Source organism: Penicillium vulpinum (assembly GCF_028829585.1).
Source record: "Penicillium vulpinum strain IBT 29486 chromosome Unknown utg000003l_segment0_segment0, whole genome shotgun sequence".
Classification (NCBI taxonomy): Eukaryota; Fungi; Ascomycota; class Eurotiomycetes; order Eurotiales; family Aspergillaceae; genus Penicillium; species Penicillium vulpinum.
In genome coordinates, this window is record NW_026643243.1 from 1,021,188 (window position 1) to 1,046,465 (window position 25,278).

Consider the following 25,278-nt stretch of genomic DNA (forward strand, 5'->3'; position numbering starts at 1 on the left):
CCGTAAGAAACCAAATTACACGTGTGAGTAACAAGGAGATGGGTGGTATCGACTCTATTGCCATGCAAATTTATGCATTTAGCGTGTTGTCTCCACGTTCTCTCCATAGGACTGTTTTCCATCCCTGGTTCAGCGTCGATCATGAATGCTCCATGTAGATCGGTATCCGCACATGAAGTCCAGCTCAAAGCACCACCGCAGGCGGTCGAACAGCGGGCACTGCATCTCGGAAGTGATATCGTATGTCACCAATTTTCCTATCTTGCTTGGGTTCAGTCGGGACTGCCGAGGAGCAGCAAATGGCGACGACCTTGCGAGCCAGCCGAACCGGCGTTGGAATGCCATTAGAATTGCTTTAATTTGGTATGGGCAGGAGTGTTCGTTGTCTATGGTATCTGGCATTAGCAGTCTCCCATGCAGATGCTTATCGAGGGGGGTTACATTTCAGAGGTCTGAGTGTGGCTGAATATAAGATTGAGGGATGCTTGCTCAATCACTTTAATTTAAGATAAATCAGGTGTTTGTGGTGGTGAGTGTTAGTCTGTCGTGGCAACGGGCATTGAGCAAGACAGGTGCAGAGACAGGAGCTTGACATAAAAGCTAGGAGCACATATTCTCTGAAAATCACTATAGCCACGTTTGATACAACATAGATTTTTAATTACAATTATGGAAGTGCAGGTGCCGTTAAATATTTTTTATTTATCCCAGGCAAAGGTTGTTTACACAGTGCAAGCCAGACTACCAGTCCACAGGTTGCTACAGATGCATTTACAGAAGCAGTACATATTGAGGTGACTAATACAAAGTTATATCCATTGAAGTTCTAAATACTGAGGACCTGCTTGGTTTCACCATCAAGGCTACTCATCCTGAACACCACGTAAAGGTGCAAGTCTTGCTGCGCACAGGACCCGTGCAGCTGGGTTGGGGGCTGAGGCGGAGGCAAGAGGGAAGAGACACAAGAGGGAAGATACACTGGGTCGTGGAGGGCTATCTCCGTGGGGTATATCTTCCTGATTCAGATTTCCATGTTATAGAGATCTCAGATAAGCATTGTCCAGAAGCTTGACTCGAACCAAACGATGGATCATCTTATCTAATGAGCAAATAGGCTAGCACTTGACACATTGTGTCCGCTCAACCAAGCAGAACTTACTTTCTCTAATTCCCTCGCTCCAATCTCGCTGATGTGGACCCATTGACGAAGGAGTACCATCTTATTCCAACTGATTGTCTACTCGGAGTTGCCTGCCGGCTTACACCTGCTTTGTGTGGCTTTCAGTAAGGCACAAGACGCGCGTGTCTACTCAATGAATTGAGTGGACTTTGAATTGAGTACTCACTTGGACACGCATACATTTCCTCTAAAGAGAGCTCTTGTTTAGATCGAATTAGACCGCCGCGACGATTCTGCATGCCTCCTAGGATGAAGTCACAGACCCAGAATATCATCCCAGTCCAAATATCTCACAGCCATCTTTCTTATCGAGCTAGATCACGGTTAGAGAACCATTCGACCTCATCCCCCATGAATATTCTTCCTATCAAAAGCAATACGATCAGATTCAGAGACGACCAGGATAACATTAGGGCTGTCCATTGCCTGGTGATGCACAATTTGCTGGCATGGTAAGTATTCAGATACAAAGGATCATGTTCAAAACTCATCTAACTCGCGATAAGGTGTTACTAGGGACTATGTATATACGTACCTACCTAGGTAGTACTTGGCGAAACCCAGGGACCCGGTTTTCAGACCTGCCACCTGTCGAATCGGGTAACACAACGGCTCGGGCCGTACCCACTCGACACGAACCCCCATGGGATGTAGTATGTAGGTATTACCTACCTACGTACTTGATTTCCTCTGCCGGGTGGGGCTTTCCTATTCCAGATGCCACCACTTTAACGAGGGCGCTTAGAGTTAGGCTCACTGAGTAAGCTTTAGTCTGGGCTTAGACTCACTGAGCTGCTCAGAGACACTTACGCAGTATATTAGTCCGGCTATCTGAGCACCCACTAACAGAGCTTCATCAGAGATATCTAATGAGCACTGTGGGGGAACAGGTACCGGCAGATCGTGTGGTAGACCTCGGCTTCGCGGCGCGACTATTCACGGTGACACTGGAACGCCTGGACATCCACTTCGAGGAGCGCCTCAATGGCTCGCTGCCTCATCGCCCCGAAAAGGTACCAAGGGGTGGATATCCGCCGTAGGCGTACTTGAACAAGCAGTCAGGACGCTGAAGGTCACCCGATACTACATCCCAGATCTGCGTTGCTTTCAGGCAGGAATTCATGAAATATTTCTAGGTTGCGAAGTTGTCACTTCCTTTTAGAGGCTCCATGGCCGTGACAGCTCGGTTGGGCGAGTTGTGAACTAGAGTAAACATGGTGATGGCTGAGAGAGCGGGGTAGGTATATATAATCAAGATGGTCAAGATGTTTCTCATATAAGTACAAAGTAGAGACACAACCGAGAGATTGCTACTGGGCTCATATGCTGTTGTTTGTCAAATGAAGATTGATTGTTCTTATACCAGAGGGAATAAGTGATGTATATATACAATGAGAAGATCAAGTTGATTTTCAATCAACTTGGTTCTTTGTATAGACAATGCAGGCCTGAATTCAGCTGGGGCGGCTTGATTCCTGATCTGCGCCAGCCCCATATTGCAACAGGCTCTAGTGAGGGTTCTATGAGGGCGTACCGTTTATATCTAGAACACATAATCACATTATCAGAAAAGAAAATCAAAACATTCCCTAGTTACGGGGTGGTTCCATATTTCTTAGTGCTTCCCCTATTGCCTTGAATGTGGCAATCTGCCGTTCCTGCTCTTCCTGAGGCAGAGCAGCAAAAGCACTTGTTTCTTCGTCCCATTTCCTCACACAGTCCATATTCCAATTGCACCTCTCGACCTCTCCAAAGACCGGGTGATAGAATCGTGGGTGACGGTTTGGCCACGCAGATGCATGGTAATGGTGCTTGACCAACGCCGTGCGCGAATTATGGGTGCCCGAATCCGAATGACCTTGCCCAGCGGCGAACGCTTCAACCGTGAGCACCAGAAACCCCCCGACAACTTTGGACTCTGGTATGTCATGGAACATACTCCATGTTATATCCTTGCCTGTTGTACGGCTCATTTCAGATAGTATTGCGCCTGTAAAGGCAGAAGGCCCGGTGCCTGTGATCACATCATCAAAGTCTAGTTGAAGCTCTGAGATTGGCCTCCCTTGCTTGATGGAGAGCTGATCGAGCCAGTGGAGAATATTCTCTACTAGTCGCATCATCACAGGCTGTCGAGGCTTGCACATGAATGTCCATTGACAGAAGGATTGTGATTTTTGACCTAGTATAGGATGGTCGCGGAAGTGTGGCTCATCGATTTCGATGCCGATAACCATGTCGATCCTGCTCTCATCGTGGCTGCTTGGGATGAATCGCTCGACTGGTCTCAATGCCTCCACGTCTATATCAGCATAGACACCTCCCTCCATGTACAAAACAAGATACCGAAGTAGGTCGGCCTTGATGATCGGAGCCGTTAAAGATCGGTATGTTTTAACGATATCTGGTCGATTCAGCCCAAGGGGTCCGAAATTTGTTTCGACATAGTCGAGGTCATTCTGGTCGGTCAGAACCTCGTACCTATAGCCCGGGTTTTTAGATACCCAGCTGCGCGCTACCTCGATATCACGCCCGTCGAATTCTAATGGATTCACTTTCCAGATCTGCCAGATTTTCTTGGGAAATTGATCGCCAATATTGCTTTTTAGCTGAGTAGAGTACGATTGATTCTCGTTAAAGTCGCGTGACGTTCTGGTGACACAAAAGTAGATGAACAGACACAAAGCCACTAGGCCCCCATGTGTGAATCTGCGTGCCTTCTTCGGAAAGAGACTGGGCAACACGAAATTCTTCTCCAGCATGACTGGGCCTGTGATGCGATTCAATTCAGTGACCTCCTGTCTGGGAGAAGCATCGAGGTCGAGGAAGGAAAAATATTGTGAGTACAGGAAGGTAGAACCTTGATTTCACTCATAAGTATATTACATACAGTACATATCATCGTAATTAACATGTGGTACTCATATTAAGTCTACAATGCATTGCCTCGGGTCACGTTACTACATATCGCCTTCGCAGGCTTGTACTTCATTTGCTAGGTTGTATTGTCGGTACGCAATAGTACCTGTCGCTGGCACGGAAATGGTCAAGGGTTGAAGCTTAACTGATTGATTCATTCCTAGAACAGTGAAACCCATTCAATCATTCGGGCGGCGAAAGCCAATAGTAGAGATCTGGTGGGGACAGTCAATTAAGGATTTAGTCCAAAAAGCCATCCGGATGGAATAGTGCGCACTCACATGCTACCCCAATATTGCGACATTGCAGTGAGATTGTGGCTGCACGGCGTCGGTCATATCGGGTCATACTCCCGAGGTTTGCGTTCAGGCCCTGACTTGTGGGGGAATGGAGAAGGGCCGCGAGGATCCGGAATCAATATGAAACATAACCTACCAGATCTTTATAGGCCTCGGCAAGAGTGGGCACTGGGGTTTACCCGCTAAGACTACTGGATGCGACCACTAGATTCACATGTTACAGAGTTGTATTGAGAGCTGTGTAATTCTTAAGCGTGAAATTTTGGTTTCTATTGACTTCGATTTTTAAAAGCACTCTCTTAACTTTAGTACACTCGCCCGATGCCTATGCTACACCCCTCAATCGAGAATTCTTCACCTCAGTTGTTGAAGACAAGTCCAGAGCGAACCCTCGAGGATGGAAAGTGGAAACCACAGTTTGCCCATATGACGCGCTCTCGGCATGGGATGTCACTCTCCTCTTGCATGCTTCCCTTCCTGCCCACATTCCTTACTGGGCGGACGAATAGCGACAACAACGCGAATGAAAAGCAACGGTCACTTAGTAGGCCCACCGCATATCTAGATGGATTGCGAGGCTTTGCGGCTCTACTAGTCTACTGGGGACATCATCAAATGTGGGCCCACGATGGCGGAGGGGTGGGAAATGCCTTTGAGCTGGCCTACGGTTACGACAACAAGTACTATTTCGCATGTCTTCCTGGTATTCGAATATTGTTTTCGGGGGGGCATTTGGCCGTCAGCGTCTTTTTCGTGCTCTCTGGGTACGTTCTTTCAATGAGGCCACTGGCAAACATCCAGGATGGCGATTACGTTGGACTAGGTAAAGGCCTTTCCTCAGCGGTATTTCGCCGATGGTTTCGTCTATATATTCCTGTCATTTGCACAACATTATGCTATATTACATTTTTGCACTTGTTTAATATCACCGCTGTCCCAAAGCTCCAAGGAAGCTACCGCTCGGAGCTATGGAATTGGTACGCCGAGTTCAAGAATTTCAGTTTCCCTCTCCGAACAGGCGGCGAGCCCTGGTTCACATACAATTTCCATGCTTGGTCTATACCCGTTGAAAACCGAGGCTCTTTGGCTGTCTACACCGCCGTTCTCGCCTTTTCAAGATTTCGCCGCAATGCCCGGCTCCTAGCCGAAGTCGCGTTGGTTGTGTACTTTTTGTACATTGCGGATGGATCACATTATGCTATGTTTATTGCCGGCATGCTTCTAAAAGATCTCGACCTCCTCGCCATACGAGGTGATTTGCCCCACTTCTTTCTCAGACTGGATCGCTTCAAGACAGCCATCATGACTGTTCTGTTCTATGCAAGCCTTTATCTTGGAGGGGTTCCCTCGCATACGGACAATTTGCAGCAATTACGTGACTCATCAGGGTGGTATCTCTTATCCTTCCTCAAGCCACAGGCAGTGTTCGATTACAAGTGGTTCTACCTGTTCTGGGCCGCTGTATTTCTCGTCGCATGCACATCTCACCTTCAGTGGCTTAAGACATTCTTTACCACTCCATTCAATCTGTACTTGGGCCGTATTTCGTTTGCATTCTATCTGGTTCACGGACCGGTTCTGTGGACTTTGGGTGACAGGCTCTATGCTGCAGTGGGTTTCGTACGCGATTCACACCCTGAGAATTGTCCCTGGTGGATTAATCGCCTCCCCTTGCCTAACGTTGGTCCTCTTGGGCTTGAAGTCAACTTTCTCGCCGCGAATCTGATTCTGCTGCCCTTGACTATTTGGCTGGCAGAGGTCGCAACTAGACTAATTGATGAGCCCGCGGTGAAGTTCTCTCAGTGGATCTACCAAAGGGCGCTGAGTGACAAAACCTGACAACCCCCATGATCTGCCTGGTTTGTTTTGAGTGACTAATGCAAAGCGTTCTTCTAAATGGTAAATTGCTGTATAATAAGAATCTTGCCACCGGAAACGAGAGTTGCTCCCGGAGCCTAGGATATCAGTGGATCATAAAATTCTTGTAATGGCATTCGCGAGATTCACCTTAGATTTGGCAATACTTATTTGTAATATTGAAAATTCTCTGCTGGAAGCATTTTCCCTATAGTTTTGCAAAGATATACTGGTGGTAAAAATTGTTAAGAGTTGTGGATGATCGCATTAATCGCTATGGTGGTAAACAAACTATAGCCCCTCAACTCAGTCACTGCCCGTGTCAGTCAAAGCCCCCTTTTTTAGTCAGTGCCAGCGACCAATCTCGGCAAGTTTTTCTCTGAAATAAGACGTCGGACTTATAACATCTTACTGTTAAATCCCGTCTACACTCGCCAAACTGAACATGGTCAAAAAAATAGCCACACACCTGATACTTATTGCAGGGCTATTGTCCACAGTACTCCTTGTCGCCAAATTCCAATCCAACCATCTGGGCTTGCAATCGAGATTTCTTTTTACGGACTATTCCTCAGGTGGTCCATATAGGCAATCACAAATTGATGCCGGACAATCCGACATATCTTGTTCAAGCGTTCACGGCAGCGAAGCTCTGTCCCATTGCCGGGATGGAAAAGTTACGGACGAGGACCGAAGATATCCTGGATTTGACAAGGACATGTCTCAGACGCACCACATAGTATACTCGGCATCGAATCCCGATCGAAAGTATTTTAGGATCAACTTCGGAACAAGATCCGTCTTGAATCCGAGTATAATCCCGCATCCTAAGCTGCTTGACACCTGGATCATCACTGCACAACTCTACAAGCCTACTTCTATTCGGACTACCTCAGTCTGGTACGCCGAACTCGTCTGCAATGCCAAGTTTTCGGATGACAAGGGAGTCTTGAGCTGTCTGGAGCCACCGTTACAATTGCCCATCCCAGCGACCTTTGGTGACGCCGGCAAGTGTCTCGGCGATCTTTCGTACTTTAGTCTCAGCGTTGGGCCTCATGATGCAAGGGTATTCTACGGGCCCGAGATTCCGTACACAATTTACGGCTCCAATTCGTATTTTACATGCTTCGGACAATGGATATCTGACTTTCGAATCTTGGTGGATTGGGGGATAGACACCATAAATGAGCACGAATTCCGGCAGTACCGTGAGCTTCAACGTCCAATGCCATGGAATGCTGTTGAGAAGAATTGGTTTCTCTTCTGGGATGATTCGGGACAAATGTTCCTACACCATGAAATTACACCGGCACGTGTGTTTTCAAAACTCGAACTAGATGGCTCTGTTGGACCAAACTTGGCGCTGACGACCTCTGATTCTGACCAAGAATGCCTGAAGAGATTCTTGCCTCAGACGGGAAAGATTCATCAGGCAACAAACTCGCTGGCTATCACTCTATGTGCACGATCTGACCAACTTTGCCAACCTGATGCGACCAATACATTTGTGCTCTTTATCATCCAACAAAAGACCTTACATGGCCTTCGCCCTGTATATGAGCCCTATGTGGTGCTGATGCGGCGTTCGATGCCATTTGCGATCTATGCGGTCTCGTCGAAACCAACCTGGATCTTTGGTCGCAGCATTAAAGCAGAGAAGCCAGATGAAGATTCTTCCACAGGATTACTAGAAGATACATCCGAGATGCTCTACATGACTAGCATCAGTTGGAAAAGCCACGGCCAAAAATACCATGGGTTCATTGATGACACAATGTTCTTAGCTTTTGGCAGGGAGGATTCAGACGCTGGTGGTATCGACGTCACGGCGGGAGACCTTCTAGCAGAGCTAGGTATGTGCGCGGGATTTTGATTTAATTTCGTTAATACTGTAATCTTTATGCTTGCATGTTTTGTTTTCAATGGGCCTAAAAGTAAATGCGACACTTCTACGATGCGTAGTAGGCGCGTTCGGGGGAATTTAATTTCTGGTGTATATATTCAAAATTACAAAACGATGAAAACGAAGACAAGGATCCCTTGTAGAGAGTATTTTGTTCTAAAAATTTTCTCCGACCTCGTGTCTTCCCCTCTTTGCGTAAATATTGGCTATGTTGGCGTTGTGCAGCGCAATTTGCCACATAATTAATTTCTGAAAGAGTTGGCGAACTAAAAAGAAAAGTTCATATTTTCACATGTTCACCGAATTCTCCAGATTTATTGACCGAGGTTCTCAATTCTTAAACCCCCAGACCTGAGTGTATATCCGTAGAGTCCCTAGCATATGCTAGAAAGTCTAATTAATTAGGGCTTGCGGGGTGTGGGATAGGCCAATTGAGATTTTCTAAACCTCCCTGCTACAACTGGCTGTATGATCTTATTTCGACCAGATATCCGCTGGAAGGAGTTGATTTCCCATCTGGCCGACTTAACCCTCTCGGGAAAAATGACAAGGATCATGATCGACTACACCGTCGTAGGGAGCGTGCGTGCTTTACTGTTATCATCAGAATCGGACAGCAAGCAAATTCTCGTAGAAACCAGCTGTCATTAGGGACAGAATCGCAATCGAGTTAAAATACCATGAGCGGTTTCTCTATACTATTCTAATGGCTTCGGAAGAAGGACTTGTTTCCCCTTTCCTTTTTTTACTCCTTTTTTTCTAATTCGCTGTTGCCGACGTTACATCCAATTTCCGCCACACTTAGCTGCAGGGTGCGGGCATAGCGGGATGCTTGTATGGTGGTGTATTATAATGTCTGTGACGATCCTGCCTGTTTGGTATTTTCTATATAGTCACCCAAAACCTGGAGACGGTAGTCTCACTTGAGGCTATGGAAATATCTAGTGAAGAAATGCACTTCGGAATTCAAATCCCCCCCCCCCCCCCCATTCGATGTTTGAACACATTATTCTAGAATAGGAAACGTATTAAGATAATTGTAGGCTGAGATGGCTTGGTAGAAGCAGTGCCGAATTAAGTATACCAGACAGCAGACAAAAAACCATTATGTTGTCTCTCCCCACAACTATTCAAATAAAGAAGAGCATGCTGGATAACAGGATGACACTACCAACCATCTGAACAGCTCCGGGTGCAATGCCAGAGGCACCGTTGAACTGGGAGGTGCTCAGAGGAGAAGCTGCGTTGATCGCCGACGAAGTCTTGAAGCTTGACGCGAAACTGCCGACCGTGGTAGAATCGGAGCTTGAACCGAGACCACTGACTGTGGTAGAATTGGAGCTTGTCGTTGAGGTTGGGATACCTCCTACAGCAGTCGATGTGGGAGCCGACGTGTCCACCGCGGGGAGAGAGATTGGATAGCCAACACCGGAACACAAGGATTCAACGACGCTGGATACGGCTATAGGACCTAGTTAGACTGGGTCGTACGAAAGGGAATGTGGCTTCTCATACCTTGTCGGTCCGCGACATCACAGGCTTTATTAATGCAGGGCACAATCTCCGCTGCGAGCCCAGGCTTTTGGCAATGGCACGCGAAATCCGTAAGCTCAGAGCAGCCGTCCCCGGCAAGGGTCGTGGTGAAACAAGTAAGCTGGAAGAGGGGAAAAAAACAAGCACGGGTTAGTTAGAAACGAGACACTGAACAGAGATATCGAGCGGACAGGACATACAGAGCATTGGGGGATATTAGATAGTTGAGCTCTAGCGACGATACCGGCGGCGAGCACAACAATAGCAGCAGTGAGACGCATTTTGACTATGGTGCAGAACCGAATAGATGGATAGCCTGGAGTCGGTCTGGCGTGGAGGACATCTAACGCGACCAGAACAGCGAAGTCCGGATGTATGCACGAGACTAGTCTTATATGATTCAGTTCCAACCCACGCTCTATCTCAGGCTACCGGGATACACCGGTTATTATCATATCAGGTCACATTATTGGTCTAAGACTTATCTTGATTTCTCTCCCAAAAGTACAGTCGGCTCGTTTCTCTGGTATTTTGACTAGTGCAAACCCTGTTCCTGGTGCAAAATAATCTAAACGAATGAAATTCAATCATCAGGGGTCTTAAAGCTTGTACGAAGATGGTTTAGTGTGGACGTAGAGAGTCAATTTATGCCCCCGGACTCAAATGACGTTACCCGCACATGTCTTCAATGAAATATGGACCGAGGCCGGGGTATGGGGTAGCCAAGAGACCATTCACTAGCAGGAGAATTAGTAGTGCTAGCTGTACTATAAGCTTTCGTAGCTTACTCAGTTCAATCCTTCACTCTGATCGTACTAAGAAAATCAGATCGCTCATACGATAATCAGTGAGTAGAGAGACTAGGTATAATACTTAATCAGCTTATGTATGATCTGTGAGCGGACTGTTCAGGGGCGTGCTCAATTTTACTCTGAGATCAAAAAGCGGCAAGGTCTGAGCACTAAAACGGAAATGGAAGGCTAAGTGGCAGGAATCAAGCACATAGGTAGAAGGCTATCACCGTTTGTAAAACCTCCGAATCTTCCCAAATACGAGACGCCCTCTTGTGTGCCGTTGACATTCTTGGCACCGTGCCATCCTCCAGGTATGTCTCGAGATATGTGCCTTGGCAGGCGAGAGCTTATTGGATACCAAGGATCAGGGGACTTGGTCACATAAAAGCTTTTGTAGAAGAATATATATTTCTATTGGTCATTTATGAGTCTGTTAAGTGAGTCTGTTAAGAAAATACATAAGAAACAATACGCATAAAACTTGCATGAAGTCTACTTCAACTTTTCATCCACAACGACATAATCACGAATAACAGCTGTGCCATTGACCACACTTGCAATCTGGTCTTCGGTGCATGTCGACTCCAGAGCAAGAATATAGCAGAGCGGATCCGGACTCTCCGGGACCTTGTTCTTGATATGCCAAGTAGACGCAGGTCCCTGCGTGGCATATGAGCTATTGCGTGCAGTATTAACCTTGCCTGTGGCCAAGTCGCGATTGAAGAGCGCGCGGTAAAAGATCTCATATGCAGTCTGTGGCTGGTAGGCCGGGACTTCATGACCAGCATCGTAGACACGGGTGAAAGAAAAGTTGCCATGCTGCCGAACCTGGCCGCCAATATACGAGGAGTTCGTGCGTAGAGGCGTGTACCCGGCAGATCGGAAACCAGAAGCACCGGCATGTTCGACCAGCAAGCTGGCGTCTTCGCCGCCGATCCAGTTGCAGGCGTAGTCGCTGTCCCCGTAGACGAGAGCGACCTTGATACCGGAGTCGAGCACGTACGCCAGATCTTCGAGATAGCCGTGCACGTCAGAACGTGGATAGTCCCCGACGGATTTGAAAGCATTGTAGGCACCATTGCTTGACTCGGTGAAGTTAATAGGAACGCCCAGTGCGCCTTGCACCCAGTGCTGGTTCAGCCAACCCAGGTAGTAGGACGGTGGGAAAGGATCTGGGTTCTTGTGGGTGATGTCATAGTAGCCGCGGCCCGAGTATTCTACGTATGCACCTTCCACGTTGTTGCTACAGAACCTGTCTGCATTTTGGCATGCTTTGTTGACAGTTTCATTGTTGCCGTACATTTGTGGATCGCCCTCTGCGGCCAGCGCGCGACAGTGGAGGATCAGGTCTTTGCATCCGCCGGGGCGACTCCACGCCTCCATGGCGTTATCATATACAGTCTTGTTGATGGCCTGAATATCGAAGGTGTTGTTGTATGCCATTACTGGATAAGTTGGTTGCTGTACTAGGAGATCGATGCAGCCATTGATGATGCCCAGTGTATCCAGGTGAATGTAATGTGCTTCCGCCGAGCTATCGATGCTGCCATTTTTTATCTTTTCGTTTTGTTCCTGGAAGAAGGCAGTGAAGGCCGGGCCATAGCGACCACCGTATGACTCAGTCCAAATGCTAACCCGATCATCATGGGGCTTGTAATGCGGAAACTCAGTGAACCAGGTTTGAGCAAAGTGCCACAATGACCGTGCGGAGTTCTCAGTACTATTAGCCACCGTTGACTTATCTTGGCTAGCCGTCGTGCCGACGTAGAAAGTGTTATTCTGTTCAGGCACTCCGGCCCACTCCGACAAGTTCCAGGCACCTTGAACTTGATCAAAGGTACCGTTGGTCAGGACATCATAACTGAAGCCGACCTGATTTGGCTGGTCAATGTATAGCATGTTGACATAGTTATTCCAGGACCAAGGATTGAGCTCCGTGGAATTGGAGTCCTCGTTGACTATACAGGGCCCATTTTCCTGCATAAGACCAATCATAGAAGAGCTTCCTGGGCCTCCGTTCATCCATATGGACAATGGCGCATTCTTTGGGTTATGACGAGACTCAAAAAACCAGAAAAAGGTGTTGATCGGGTAGTCTTGGTCAACATTTACATCATCCAGAGAGCCTGGGGGTAGATGAACGTAACCCGAATATGATCTCACCCCTGGAGTTGTTTCGCAAATACCAGGCTATGCAATCCATTTTATTAGTATAGGACTATGTAATATAACGAGCATCAATGGATGTCATCTTTAGATAGGAACTTTGAATAGACCCGCACCTGTTTGTATGAGATCTTCACCCCTTTTTGATGCTGCGATTCAACTACTTTCAACCCACCTGGTATGGGCGGAAAGTACTGCGCCGCAGCAGTTGCTACCAGAGCGGCCGTCCACAAGTTAATCATGGCCTGAACAAGTCGAGGGCAGCAAAGCAAAAACTCGAAAGTAGAGTTACACGGAGATGTACTTAGTTGAACCCAAGCGCAAGCGGGGTGAGGGGAAATGCCAAGACAGGAGCACCTGATATATAATGCCCTAGTTATCTTGCACCTATACAAAATTGAATATATTCAACTACTACTAACCATTACCATATCTGTGAAGTGGAATTCTGCAAATAAAGATTCCAACATATTATTCCACTAGCATAAATCCAGACATCTTCGACCAGAAAATTTCCACATTCCGTAGTCAGCAAATCAAATATTTGAACCCCTCGAACATCTTCGCCCTGAAATCCGTGACATTTCAAACAATCTTGACGTGGAACAAATACCGTTGACGTATCTGTGCTGGAGTGTGCGCGACATACTCAGAGTTGTAAAGACCCGAGTGGCTGCTTGAACTCTTTGTTCCGGCGTGAACATCTGGCACTTGGGTCCCCTTGAAATCCGGGTGAATATATCCAGCATCGCGCCATTTTTTATGGATAGTGCCGCCAGCATGGTGATGCGAAAGGGTTGAGGATTTTCCCAGCTCGACTTCGCATAGCAACATCAAGGCTTCCCCTTTCTGTCGGCAATATCCTGCTGACTTGGTGGATATATCGGCAAAGAATACACCGGGAACGAAGTGCTTTCCATCGGTACTGACAATTCCATCGCCACGCAGCCCTTGACTCAAGATCCCTGCAAAGTTGCTAGCCATTGAGCCATGCCACAAAAGTCGCCGGTCTCCAACATCAGCAAGGTTTGCCTTTTCCCACTCGGCAAAACGTTCTGCTTCCCCAGGACGTTCGATACGGAACACGCCGATGACCTCCTAAAAAGGTGAAAGTATTAGATTAGGATTTTGCCAATATAATTTGAACATAGCTTGCCTCAAATTGATACGCGTGATTCGGACTGGAAGTCTTTTCAAGATACTCCCGGAGCATCTCGAACTCAGTCGAATCCTCCTTCACTGTCATCAAGGGTCAGCTTCATGTTTTGGTGTTTTGGTATTTGGCAAAAAGACCCAATAAATTACAATAGGAAGGTAGGAAAAAGATTATATACCTGGGAGCAATTTTGCCAGACCAAGTACTTGGGATATTTGGCTCATGGCCAATGAGGAAGACTGGAATTTTCTTTCCAGAATCTCGCTAGCATCGTGCAACATGAGTAAGAGATCAAGGGATTCCAACTCCTTTCTGATGGTATCATTGGCGTCTGAAAGAAACCCAGTTTTGAGAATCAAGCTTTCGTAGATCCTGCACAAGCTCTTCTTTGCCTGGGAGTGGTCGCCAGGCGCTAGCTCAGGGTTGGTGAGCTCCATCAGTTTGCCCAAAACTGCAATCCCAAACACGAGTCTTTTCTTGTCCACTTTGTTTGCAACCAAAATGTTACGCCCAAGCCTGTTTAGCAAATTGAGGTAGCCCTTGAAGGTTCCTGAGGTGAAGATGATTTTCAAAACATTTTCAATGCTTGTAGGCAACAGGCTGATCTCGCTGGTGAAGACGGGAACATCCCTATGATGCATTTCAAGGACAAACCAGCCTTTGGAAGAAGGAATAGCATTTCGATCTTCCCAGGCTAAACCACTGAGCGACTTAAACTTCTCCTCAAAGGTATGCTTGGCTGAATCAAAACTTCCCATGGCTCCAACTGATTTTGATGCCTCAGACGATCCAAATTGGCACTGCAAGTCCCATGTGTGGAATGTTTGTAATTCGCGATGAACGAGAAGTTGAATGCGCAAAACTTGGACTTGCTTTTTCAAACGAGCTCTGACCAGTGTGGCATCCCAAATCAATCCCGTGACGTCCTGCCAAACGGAAAGCGTACTACCTAATATGAAAAAAGGGTTAGACATTCAAGTGAAAGAAATCCTGTATCGCATCACTAACTCGGCTCTGGATATTTCTCGTCAACCAATTCGATCAGATTCTTGAGGTTGATCTGTTCTTCATCCTTTGCTTTCTTCCAGGAGCTAACTTTGTCATCCTCAATCGAAGATTCTCGCTCACGTTTTTTGCCTTTGCCCTCGGTACCGTTATTTTCCTCCTTGAATATCTGCTTCCTAACACTCTCCGGAACAACCTTTTCGATCTTCTGGAGCAACCAATCTATGTTCACAATTTCGCAGCCTTCTAGTTCGCGGACCCGATCGACTGAAACAAAATCATCCTGTTAGTTAAATTTCAGATTGGAGGCTGCAAAACCTGATGCTACCAACTCTTTTTCGACTTTCTCTTGATATAACTCTCTGTTGTCACCAGATGAGTACATTTACTGACATTAGTTGACGCAAACTTCGCACCACATTTTTCGACCATCCGCTTGATTTGTCCTAGATCATGGGGTGTCATCAACGGATATCTAGGGGGTGCCTCTCTCTCTCTCTGACTTTGCTTTGACTTGAGGAAGAACATACCATGTTGATACCCAGGTATCGTACCACTGGCACCGATGACCAAACCTTTGAGATTGTCGGCCAGCTTGTCTACTGGTTTGTTGGAAGCCATCTTTCCCGATGAAAAAGATTCACACTAATTCCAACTCCGTGAGGGCATTTAAACAAGAACCAAGGACGAAGTACGCATGGAACTGAATCCAGAACATCGTTGTAGAAGAAGCTGATTGCCCTTTTAAATCACTGATGCCACTACATCAATGGCGTTGTCAGACAAACAATCAACAAAGACGCTATCGGATCCTCCTTTCAACCTCCCGGACTTCTCCTTTGACGCCTGAGGCTAAGGACTGTAATGCATATACCCGAAAATATCTAGCAAATTTCAGGTCAAGTGGCTTATCGAGAAGCCTCTCTCTCCGTATATTGCAGTCAAACGAAGGAAAAGAAGATACGCGTGCGTATCGTTCATGATTTACAGAAAAGAAGCTTATGTTCAGTTGAGAGTTGTTGATTAGTTTTGAACTAAAGCAAAGCAATATGCATTGGGTGATAATCAGTGAGACCAGGATGTCCTCGGACTCGAGAATCAAACCAACCACAAGAGACCTCGTATCCTCCTTCTTGAACTCCATTAAACCACAAATCCGATTGATGTTGATAAGAAAGCACCTAGTTGCAGGTGAAATAGTTGAAAGCCACAGGAAGACCAAGATTGACCTTCTCTGCCCAGGCATCCAGATCATACCTCATGCGATTCGAATTGCTGACTGTCCTGCCAGCAACAGGCGCATGGGCCGTGAGATCAAAGCCTTCAGGCTGTTCATACAGCAAAAAGAGGTATCGATGGGGCGCGCTGGCAGGAGGGGGAGCAGGGCCGATGTAATTGGCGACGAAGGGCGCATCGAACGCGAGCGCGGCATTGCCGATGAGCTGGATATCGGACTGAATCCAGTGAAGTATGGGGCTCAGAATTGTGAAGGCGGGGAAAGGTGCATCGATGTCCAAGCTCACAACGAGGTAGGTGGTGGTGGGGTTGGCGCCGGCGAAGAAGAGTTTCGGGGGCTTTTGGGCTGCTGTGGTTTCTATCAGTTCATGGTTCAATTGCCTATTACACGAAAATGGGGGGGGAAAGAAGGGGAGATGAGATCAGGGATTGGACAACGTCGTACACTTGCGGGGGAGCCATGTTCCTGGCTGCACATTCTCGTGAATGCCAATAGTCAAACCAAGGACCTTAGACTTGTCCTCGATGAGAGACATGGCCGCTTTGATGTGGTTGTCCGAAGGCATTTTGGAAGTTTTGAATCCAGATGCGATGAAAGAATGACGGAATCTTGAAAGATGTGGATGTGTATTTTAGAATAAAAGGAACAGTGCTCAAGTGCTGTGGCTCCTTCCAAAATAAAGTTGCACAAGCTTTCGGACTTAACACGGAGTTAAACTTCTGATATCTCTTTCCCTTTTCGGTCTTATAGTTAAAATTCATCAATAGATATGATTGTTCTCGAATGCTACTCAGTCATAGTATAGTTCGTACTACCAGGTTTGAGGACACTGAGCCTTGCTATCTTCCTTTTCCTACATATGTAGTCTTCAGGTTTCCTGCAGATTGAAATTGACATTGAATTTCAGTACAAAAGGCTCAGTCCTCAATCACCTTTGTGACAATTACTCGCACACGACCATTTCCCTCATCGGGGTATGGAGTTCCAAAATCACGAGCAAAAGCAATATCCTTTTCGCTTGTCTCAAACAGCCCCATGTCAAAACGACGAATAAAAGACGCCAGTACTAGAAACAGCTCCGCATAGGCCAAGCTACAATAACACGTTGATTAGAGATTGGAAAGAAAGCAGAACGGCTCAAATAACATACTTCATGCCCACACATATCCGACTGCCTTTGGAAAAGTTGACCAAATATCTATCCAGATGCTCCCCTTTTGCAGCGGCGCGTAGCCATCGATCTGGGTCGAAGGTGTGCGGATCAGGGAAAACTTCAGGGTCCGTGAGAACAAAATAGTTGCTCTCACTGACTGGAGTCTAGATTTCGGTCATGTCAATATAAATTCTGGGATCAGAGCTGGTAATGATGACTTCACATACTCCAGCAGGAATGGTGTGGTTCTTGTAGACCAATGCTTCATTAGGTGCAACACGAGCCGATCGATTTGCAATTCCAGTAGACAGACGTAATGCTTCCCACACAATTGCAGACTATGAGATGAAATTAATCGGTCATTGAGTCTGTAATAAGACCATAAAAAGACTATAAAAAGTGGACTTACCAAATACGGCAACTGTTCAAGCTGCCTCCATGTTGGTTGAGACTCGGTGGTGGGCATGACTGTCCGTAATTCCTCTCGCAACTTTGTTTTGATCGATTCATTTTTCAAAAGATAAAATGCCGCAATAACTAGCGATCGGGCAGTTGTCTCCGTGCCACCGATGATCATAGCAAATCCCTCATTATGAAGGCGAACAGCGCCGCGCATATCCTCCGGCATGCTGGGGCCACACATGACTTCCATGACGGAGCGGGTTTCCGATTTTGGCGACTTGTTTTGCAGGAATTCCTCTGTCCGACGAAGAAGGTCCAACTTCTGGCTCACTAGTGCATACACGAATGGGTCAAGCTTTTTGAGCAACCACAACGGAAGCGAGTTCATTATAGTTTGGAGGACCGGGAAAAAGAATAAGACATGAGTGGATTTGAAGAGCCCGTTGATTCCGTCTCGCACACTCTTGTTGAAGTCATCGTGGTCAAGATTCCCACTGTTGAAACCATAGACATATTTGTGAATGACATCGGAAGCCAGCCCAGCAAAGCCAGCATCGAGACTAATGACCTTATGGAATTCTAAGGCGCGTTTGAAATGATTGTCGAGTTTTTCAATATTTTCATATATCAAATACTCTATGTTGGAGACTGCTTGCCTTGAGAAGTGTTTCTCAACATGCGAACGCCGCTTCCGGTGGTCTTCTGGGGAGATACTAGAAAATCCCGAATCCTTGAGATCGAATCGAGCGACCAACTCAGCGGACTTTTCACGTCTGCGCTTGCTCGGGGCATATATCTCTTCGTAATAGCTTGAGTCCTTGATATGCACCTCAAGAGGGGTAATACGGATAATGGGTCCTAATGAAAAATTAGACCTATAATACTTGCATGTGCTTGGTATAATGGACCGTATATCTCATGTAGTCTCTCCATCTCCCAGATAAACATTCCTCCCTTGATAACATTGAAATAGAATTCATAGCCGCTTGTGATGGCTGCAAGCTTTGGCCCGGGAATTTTGCTGAGAGGGTGAAAATACAAGCGATAGATACTTTTGACGGCAATGTATATTACCAGCCCACCTATTCCCATTGTTAGTATACCAGCCATGTTCAAGGTTGCGCAGCAAATGCAAAATCTCAAAGAAAGTTTTTGATAAAAAAAAAGGCAAGTCAGATTTTTCAAGAAGCGTCTCTATTATAGCAAATGATCATATACATTATGAACTCTTCTTTTGGGTTTCGCCACAGAGGGTGAGGGATGAATGCCAACTCAGCCGATGTGGAATCATCGAAAGGCTATTGGCTCATTTGGACTCAGTTTAGATGGCCCAGTTCTGACGAAAATGCAATGATACGATAGCGTAGGGGTAGTCAGAAGACGGGGTACTTGGAAACACCAATGGGAAGAAGGTCAGCATGCGCCAATGGCTACCGTGCATGGCCCTAACCCACATTGGATCCTCAACAGCGGCAATATCGGACTAGATCCCTCAATTGTGATAGTCCATGTGCCGCCTTATTCTTGAGTAATTGATTTTGGGGTATGCTGAGACTAGCCCAGGTTATTGCTACATAGCCTTTTGAGTGCGGTGGAGTCGCAATCTGAGCAGAACCAGGATTATATTTGTAATCACTGTCTGGGGGTTGAAATTAGAGGTCATTCACAACAAAGTGGGAAGACGACTGAAGTCATAGAAGACATTGTCATACTGGAATAACCAGAGAGATGCTGAAAATGAGCCCCGAGCCCTACCTAAAGCTCTGTTTTTATGCGCTTTCGCTTCAAACTTTGCCCCTCCCTTGCCGGACGCACGTAGTAGTCGCATACTTTGAAGCGCTTAGAAAGGGGCGATCTTTTCTTGATGAAAGCTTCGGCAACCGAAAAGAGAAATTCCTTTGAAAACTCGGTGGAGAGGGATCCGGCTTCCGCACTATACACATACATATCCACAAACAGGCTGCAAATTTCAGCAGAATTGGTCGTGTTGTAGAACGCAAAATTGACCGTGTTTTGATGGGGAAGGTAACGCTTTCCGGTTCTTGTATCAGGTGTAGAGCGTTTTTCGATGATTGCGCCGATAACAGAATTCTGAAACTTGGTATCGAGCAACTTGTCACCGAGCACATATGCCTTTGTGCGAAGGTGTATCCCGGCCAGGGGTCGGAAACTCATTATTACTAATATTGGTGCCTTAAGATGCCTCAAGATGCCTGATGGTGCCTGATTATATACCGCCTTTTGGCACCGCTCTTACAGTGTATTGTAAATGAAGCTCTCAAATGGAAGCCTCCCTCCCGGGAAGAAGGGGATTCCAGGATTTGTATAGGTGCGAATAGCGTCATATTTGTGCCCATTTCTTAAGGCATCAATATTGTCGACCTCGGTAGTAATTCAAGGTTTAATTTCTCCCAAGGTCTGTTATGGTAATTCAGGTATTCATATTTTCTGCCGGCAAATATTCAGGCATGTTCAGGCATCAATATTACTAATATTGGTTTCCGACCCCTGGCCGGGATACACCTTCGCACCTTTGCAAGATCATGATACTCCCGGGAGAAGTTTTCTGCTGATCTCTCATCTGTCGCATTTAGACGAGCAACCACGGGGATTTTGGCGAAGTAAAGCCAGTGTGAATATAGAGCAAATGTCCTGGGGTCATCTTCCGGGAGTTCAAGAGTGTACTCGTTGGACTTCTTCCACGATCCTGACATAGCTGTTTTGAAAAAGAGAGAAGAAGCGCAGATGATTGATTCATGGACATGGAAAGGTTCTCTTGATGCCCCAACCGTGATTGTCAGTATCGGTCCTTGAATCCTAGGTCGAATTAGTAGCAGCAAACAGATAGACTTAGTCATGATACTTGCTTCTTGAGGTCTTCTTTCGAGTTTCGCACGGTATTTTGTGCCATTTTGTTTGTGTTTTGAGTGTCGCCCAAGAGGCCTAAGGCATTCGCTTGGGAAGAAAGGCCGATATGTGAGAGTGCTCAAGGTCCTCTCATGAGTCTTGCAAAGGATATGTAGTCGAAAGGTTAAGTACCGATCTGAGATCTCTGAGATGGGTGGGGAGAGGTGAGATGGATGAGCAGAGGAATGGCTAAAGAAAGAAGAGAGAAGAGAAAAGTCGACGACCTAGGAACCGAAGTCCGTCACTTGCTAGCAAATGAATGCCAACAAACAACGTCTTTTGGTTATTGCCGTTCACCTTGTATAGATAGTAAGGTCTTCTAGAAGTGGGAGAGATTTCAAATACATGAAATGTCTTCTTATATTAGATCGAGGCGGCAGAGAAGGAAAAATAAGACGTAAGATATTGCGAGGCACTAGTATGTTGAGAAAAATAATCATAACTCAAGTACCCTCAATCAAAAGCAACAGTATCAAGACAATGAAGCTGTACAAAAGTGATTTATGTGGGCTATTCGTACTATTCCCAAAAGAAAATGTTATAATAGCATAGGCACACTACGAAGCAACGAAGGAGATTATCAAGAATGGATGTAGATGATGCTCCAACTACTGCCATAGAGCTCACTATGTAGCTCTGTGAGGACAAAAGGAGGTCTGACTTAATATGAGTAAGAAAGCAAGGCGTCGCTGCCTTGCTACCCGAATGCATCATGTCAACTAGACTTCCGCACTGGCCCATAAAGCCCAAAGTCCAACCCGACCCAACCCGTAAATGGGCCGGGTTTTGGGCCCATCGATGGGCCTCAAACAATGCAAATATACCGAGAAATCGAGATACCAAGTAAAGATGAACCCCTTTTTTAGTTTTTTTTTAATTACCCTATGTTTAGTACTGTTTCTCACTATTATACCTAAGGTAATATTCTATTAATTTAGATGATTTAGAATTAGTTATTAGGTATATCTCTATATTACGTTTAAAAATGCGAAAAACTACGTTGATTTAGATGATTTAAAAATTACAGAGGTTCTCTAGAAAGTAGTAGTGGTACTCCTGTATGAACCCTAAATATATATCTAAGAGCAAATATCAAAACTAATACTTTCCGCGATATCTCGTCCTCCACTAGTCGGATCTTATTTAGAATTGAAATATATACTATTATAGTTACTATGAATCTAGATTCTAAATTTGAACTTTATACGACCGGTAGAAGATCGTAATACAGTGATTACAGAGGCCGATTTATCAGCGCCGAGATGGGCTTTAATGGGGGCCTCTAGGGCCCCCATTAATAGGCTATGGGTTGGGCTTTGGGCCTGGGGTGGGGGCCCATTTGTGGGCTTTGCGGAAGTCTAATGTCAACCATGTTCTAAATTGTCGTCAGTTGTCTGTGACAATGACGGGGTGAGCGAGATTGACAACCCTAATAGAAACCCAAGACCGAAGCATAAAGAACCCTTGAGAGTTTCTAATTGTTACATGTAGAAATACTATATTTCATTTTCCCTCGGAAGAAAAGGATAGCAAAGTCACAGAAATTCTTAGGTACTTGAGATGAGACATCTGATTTACTTAGGGCTATTTTCCAGTCATATGAAGCATAGCTACAAAACAACGGTACGACGCCGAATTATTGGTCTAAAAAGGAAATTATTGGTCTAAAAGAACTTAATTGACCAAAGCTGAAGATAAAAATCGGAAAATCAAAGGATTGTGTTCCAAGTCCGGGAATCAAGATATAATGCAACTCGAGCGGAAGCTCTCTAAATAAAAAGTAAAAACCCCCGAAGACCTCCGATCTGACCCAGGAACAAGAACAAATACCCCCAATCGCTAAAATGCAGACACGCTAAAATCAAGAAACCAACAAAAAAGACGAAAATCCGTTTTAGGGGGTGAGAAATGGAGATGAGATAGGTATAGAAAATGGAGCCTCGATAGCCCAGGAACTCCGAGATGAGCCAGGTGAGTAGTATGGGAATGTGTGTTGTGAGGGAAAAGATGGAAACGAGAAGGCCGAGGTAAGCGCAAAGAGAAGGCAGAAAAATAATTAAGACGCAAGATCACTCACCCCTGACATGGGGTAAGGTAGTATCCACTTTGGTCCCACCGGGAGACTCCTCGTGTTCTTCGCGGTCAGCAACGCGTGAATATGGCTGTTCGGACTTCTGCCCCTCGGGTTCCTCAAGCCGAGCTTGAAGCTTGGCTTCGATCTCCTCGAGGGTCTCTTCAAGCTCCGGGGTATCATCGATATTGGGTGCAAGCCTGGGGACCTCGGGAGACCTAAAGAGTCGAGGAGATTCGTCGGGTGCAACGTACGTCCCGGGTGTAAGGTGTTTGTTGTCTTCTTTATCTTCTGTGTCTTCTTTGTCTTCTTTGTCCGTCTTGCTCTCCTGCCCACTGGGCTTGGCGAGAGTGTGGTCTTCGAGGGTAATGATGTCCTCAATTTCCGACTCGCCAGCAGAGTGGAACACCTCCTTTTCGGTCTGGAGCTCCGATTTCGTGTCAACAAACTCCTCATCATCGCTCGGGGCAATGATATCTGGGTTACTCTTGGCCTTCTGCGGGGATGGAAGTGCGTGGGGGGTTTCATCCACGTGTTCGACATTCTCTGCCCCTTCAGTGACGTCTGTGCGTGAGGTATCACGGCTTGAACGAGAGAGGGCGGTAGGCGATGTTGACGCACGGCTTGAGGTAGATCCCCCGACGTGATGGCGTGGGTGCCGCGGAGGCAAGGCAGGTGGGGTGCGCGCCGGAATTGTGACCAAACGAGCCCGAGCGAAGCTCGGCGACGCAGGCTTGGTGTCGCTGTTTGTGGTCTGCTCCTCTACCCTCGTAGGCGAGGGTGGGACAATCTCCGCCGGTGTGACCTTGGCATTGGTAACCTCATGGACTTCGAAGTGCTCGTCGTCATCCTCAAGCTCAGGATCATCGTGTAGATCTTCGCAAGCGTTTGCTTTCGCTCTTCTATCCTCCGCCTCCTGGCCCTCTAATTGCCGGACTTTCACATGCTCTTCATTGCCGTGGATAGCAATCGTATCCCATTGAGAGTCATCATTTTCATCCCAGGTACTTCTCGGCGGATGGCTGATAGGCGGTCCTTTCGCGCTGGGAGAAGACGCACGGCTCACTGGCGTGGGCTCAGTTAGTTGTATGTCATCAGTCTGCGTGCCACGGTCGACACTAGCATAGCTCCTGGAGCTCTGCACACTTGCGCGCCAGCTATTGCGCGACGAGCTATCAATGCTGCGCCGCGAGAAAGTGGAATAAATGGGGCTGTCCAGATTGGGTCGAAATTCAAAGGTATCATGATTTGGTCTCACCTTCGTGCCGGCCTCGCGGATAAAAAGCCCCTCCGCCTCCAGCGCCTTCACTCCATATGGATCAGGGTCATCCACGGCCGGCACGCCGAAGATTTGTTGTCCATCTTCCGTCAGCTCCATATCGCCAGGTGTTTCGCCCGGTGGCGGGATGAGACTCTCGTCAGCATCAGAGTCGCCCTGGGCGGCCTTCAAGGTTTGCATGAGAGTTTCGAGCTCGCGGGGCGGATGCCGGACTTTGCCGGAAAGAATCTGGTCGACGGATATCCGTTCGCCGTAGAAGCGCTCGTTCTCGTCGGTTCGCTCAATGATAATCGTGCCATCGACCGCGACACCCGCGTACAGTCCTTTGCTCTTCATGTATGTCCAAATTGGTGCCTGGCGTTTGTGAAGCTCGGATTCGAGGACACCACCTATACCTACGGGTCCCGCAGCTGCGCTAACCTCGGCACCGAGAGTGCAGCGGAATTTCTTGAAAGCTTCCAGCGCTTCATGGGTATTGATGATTACCACGCAGTCATAGATGTCAACGCCGGCGAGGAAGCCGATGCCAGCCGTGTGTAACATGATACCGGATGGCGGGCTCCATTCGCCGGTCTCAGGGACGCGACCCATCAGCACGCCACTACCGCCAGAGCCACTCAACCATAGACCTGTGCGCATGGTTGTGAAGATGGCGATTCCCTTGGCCTTTTGGATGACTTTTGCTGGGATCTTCTGGAGAACGCGCTGCTGCTTACCCTTGGGGCGATTGATTTTGCCATTCTCGTCCGTGCCGGTTGAGGTATCGGGAGCATAGAAGCCGTCTTTGCAGAAGCTGCGCAGGATTCGCGCGGCTTTATCGGCTTCCTTGTCGATCGTCATGGGCCAGAAGGCTTCGGCGCCCAGCTTGTGTGATAGGCGGTTGACAGGGCCACCGAGCTTGTCGACTGTATCCCATGCTTTGTCGAAGCCTTTTTTCGAGATGCTTTTGGTCTTCTCCCACCGATTTGGAGCCATGGCGAGTAACTGCGAAATAGAAGAGTGTTGAATGCTATTATAGGGTAATTGAAGGAGTAGGCAGAAATTTGGATATGCTATGAGCCGCGAGAGGCTGATCAAAGCGTCGATCTATACACGAAGCACTATCTGAAACACGACTTGCGCCGCGAACAGCATGAATACGGACAGATTCTTAATGCGGGAATCCAAGGTCGAAGAGGTCCGGAGATCTGCGGCACCGAGGAATGCGGGGAGGAATGTGTCTGCGAACGTATATGAAGAACCAACTTGATAGGAAAGGAAAGAAATTAGAGGCAAAGAGAAACTTGGAAGTTATAAAAAGGAATTCTAATCGGGGTCAGGCGGAAGGGTTTAATATCTGGACTAGAACAAAAACGTTATGCTCTTCCATGGTTCCAAGTTCGGAGAGGCAATGTCATCATCCATGGATCAGATGGTTTTT

The 25,278-nt window shown here is 46.9% G+C and overlaps 11 protein-coding genes across 11 annotated transcripts; 2 read left to right on the forward strand and 9 right to left on the reverse strand.

Moving 5' to 3' along the window:
- Window positions 1–129: 129 nt before the first annotated feature.
- N7479_005495 (uncharacterized protein) lies at window positions 130–345 on the reverse strand (the record flags this gene model as incomplete). Its single annotated transcript, XM_057253192.1, has 1 exon — window positions 130–345. The coding sequence occupies one exon, from the start codon at window positions 343–345 to the stop codon at window positions 130–132; it is 216 nt and encodes a 71-aa protein (XP_057107054.1).
- A 2,424-nt stretch (window positions 346–2,769) lies between these two features.
- Window positions 2,770–3,939, reverse strand: N7479_005496 (glycosyltransferase family 32 protein; the record flags this gene model as incomplete). Its single annotated transcript, XM_057253193.1, has 1 exon — window positions 2,770–3,939. The coding sequence occupies one exon, from the start codon at window positions 3,937–3,939 to the stop codon at window positions 2,770–2,772; it is 1,170 nt and encodes a 389-aa protein (XP_057107055.1).
- A 777-nt stretch (window positions 3,940–4,716) lies between these two features.
- Window positions 4,717–6,234, forward strand: N7479_005497 (acyltransferase family protein; the record flags this gene model as incomplete). Its single annotated transcript, XM_057253194.1, has 1 exon — window positions 4,717–6,234. The coding sequence occupies one exon, from the start codon at window positions 4,717–4,719 to the stop codon at window positions 6,232–6,234; it is 1,518 nt and encodes a 505-aa protein (XP_057107056.1).
- Window positions 6,235–6,970: 736 nt separating this feature from the next.
- N7479_005498 (uncharacterized protein) lies at window positions 6,971–8,125 on the forward strand (the record flags this gene model as incomplete). Its single annotated transcript, XM_057253195.1, has 1 exon — window positions 6,971–8,125. One exon carries the CDS (start codon window positions 6,971–6,973, stop codon window positions 8,123–8,125), a length of 1,155 nt encoding a protein of 384 aa, XP_057107057.1.
- Window positions 8,126–9,285: 1,160 nt separating this feature from the next.
- Window positions 9,286–9,969, reverse strand: N7479_005499 (CFEM domain-containing protein; the record flags this gene model as incomplete). The annotated part of the gene is made up of 3 exons (XM_057253196.1): window positions 9,286–9,617; window positions 9,671–9,809; window positions 9,889–9,969. The coding sequence occupies 3 exons, from the start codon at window positions 9,967–9,969 to the stop codon at window positions 9,286–9,288; spliced, it is 552 nt and encodes a 183-aa protein (XP_057107058.1).
- Window positions 9,970–10,974: 1,005 nt separating this feature from the next.
- cp1 (putative carboxypeptidase S1) lies at window positions 10,975–12,890 on the reverse strand (the record flags this gene model as incomplete). The annotated part of the gene is made up of 2 exons (XM_057253197.1): window positions 10,975–12,672; window positions 12,765–12,890. 2 exons carry the CDS (start codon window positions 12,888–12,890, stop codon window positions 10,975–10,977), a joined length of 1,824 nt encoding a protein of 607 aa, XP_057107059.1.
- A 343-nt stretch (window positions 12,891–13,233) lies between these two features.
- N7479_005501 (putative poly(ADP)-ribose polymerase PARP) lies at window positions 13,234–15,430 on the reverse strand (the record flags this gene model as incomplete). The annotated part of the gene is made up of 5 exons (XM_057253198.1): window positions 13,234–13,746; window positions 13,796–13,887; window positions 13,983–14,753; window positions 14,813–15,076; window positions 15,340–15,430. The coding sequence occupies 5 exons, from the start codon at window positions 15,428–15,430 to the stop codon at window positions 13,234–13,236; spliced, it is 1,731 nt and encodes a 576-aa protein (XP_057107060.1).
- A 560-nt stretch (window positions 15,431–15,990) lies between these two features.
- On the reverse strand, window positions 15,991–16,611 carry N7479_005502 (YbhB/YbcL family Raf kinase inhibitor-like protein; the record flags this gene model as incomplete). Its single annotated transcript, XM_057253199.1, has 2 exons — window positions 15,991–16,394; window positions 16,491–16,611. 2 exons carry the CDS (start codon window positions 16,609–16,611, stop codon window positions 15,991–15,993), a joined length of 525 nt encoding a protein of 174 aa, XP_057107061.1.
- A 352-nt stretch (window positions 16,612–16,963) lies between these two features.
- N7479_005503 (cytochrome P450) lies at window positions 16,964–18,711 on the reverse strand (the record flags this gene model as incomplete). The annotated part of the gene is made up of 5 exons (XM_057253200.1): window positions 16,964–17,138; window positions 17,197–17,363; window positions 17,427–17,537; window positions 17,609–18,459; window positions 18,510–18,711. 5 exons carry the CDS (start codon window positions 18,709–18,711, stop codon window positions 16,964–16,966), a joined length of 1,506 nt encoding a protein of 501 aa, XP_057107062.1.
- Window positions 18,712–19,356: 645 nt separating this feature from the next.
- N7479_005504 (BTB/POZ domain-containing protein) lies at window positions 19,357–20,459 on the reverse strand (the record flags this gene model as incomplete). The annotated part of the gene is made up of 2 exons (XM_057253201.1): window positions 19,357–19,632; window positions 20,205–20,459. The coding sequence occupies 2 exons, from the start codon at window positions 20,457–20,459 to the stop codon at window positions 19,357–19,359; spliced, it is 531 nt and encodes a 176-aa protein (XP_057107063.1).
- Window positions 20,460–22,577: 2,118 nt separating this feature from the next.
- Window positions 22,578–24,833, reverse strand: N7479_005505 (lipid-binding SYLF domain-containing protein; the record flags this gene model as incomplete). The annotated part of the gene is made up of 1 exon (XM_057253202.1): window positions 22,578–24,833. One exon carries the CDS (start codon window positions 24,831–24,833, stop codon window positions 22,578–22,580), a length of 2,256 nt encoding a protein of 751 aa, XP_057107064.1.
- Window positions 24,834–25,278: the final 445 nt, after the last annotated feature.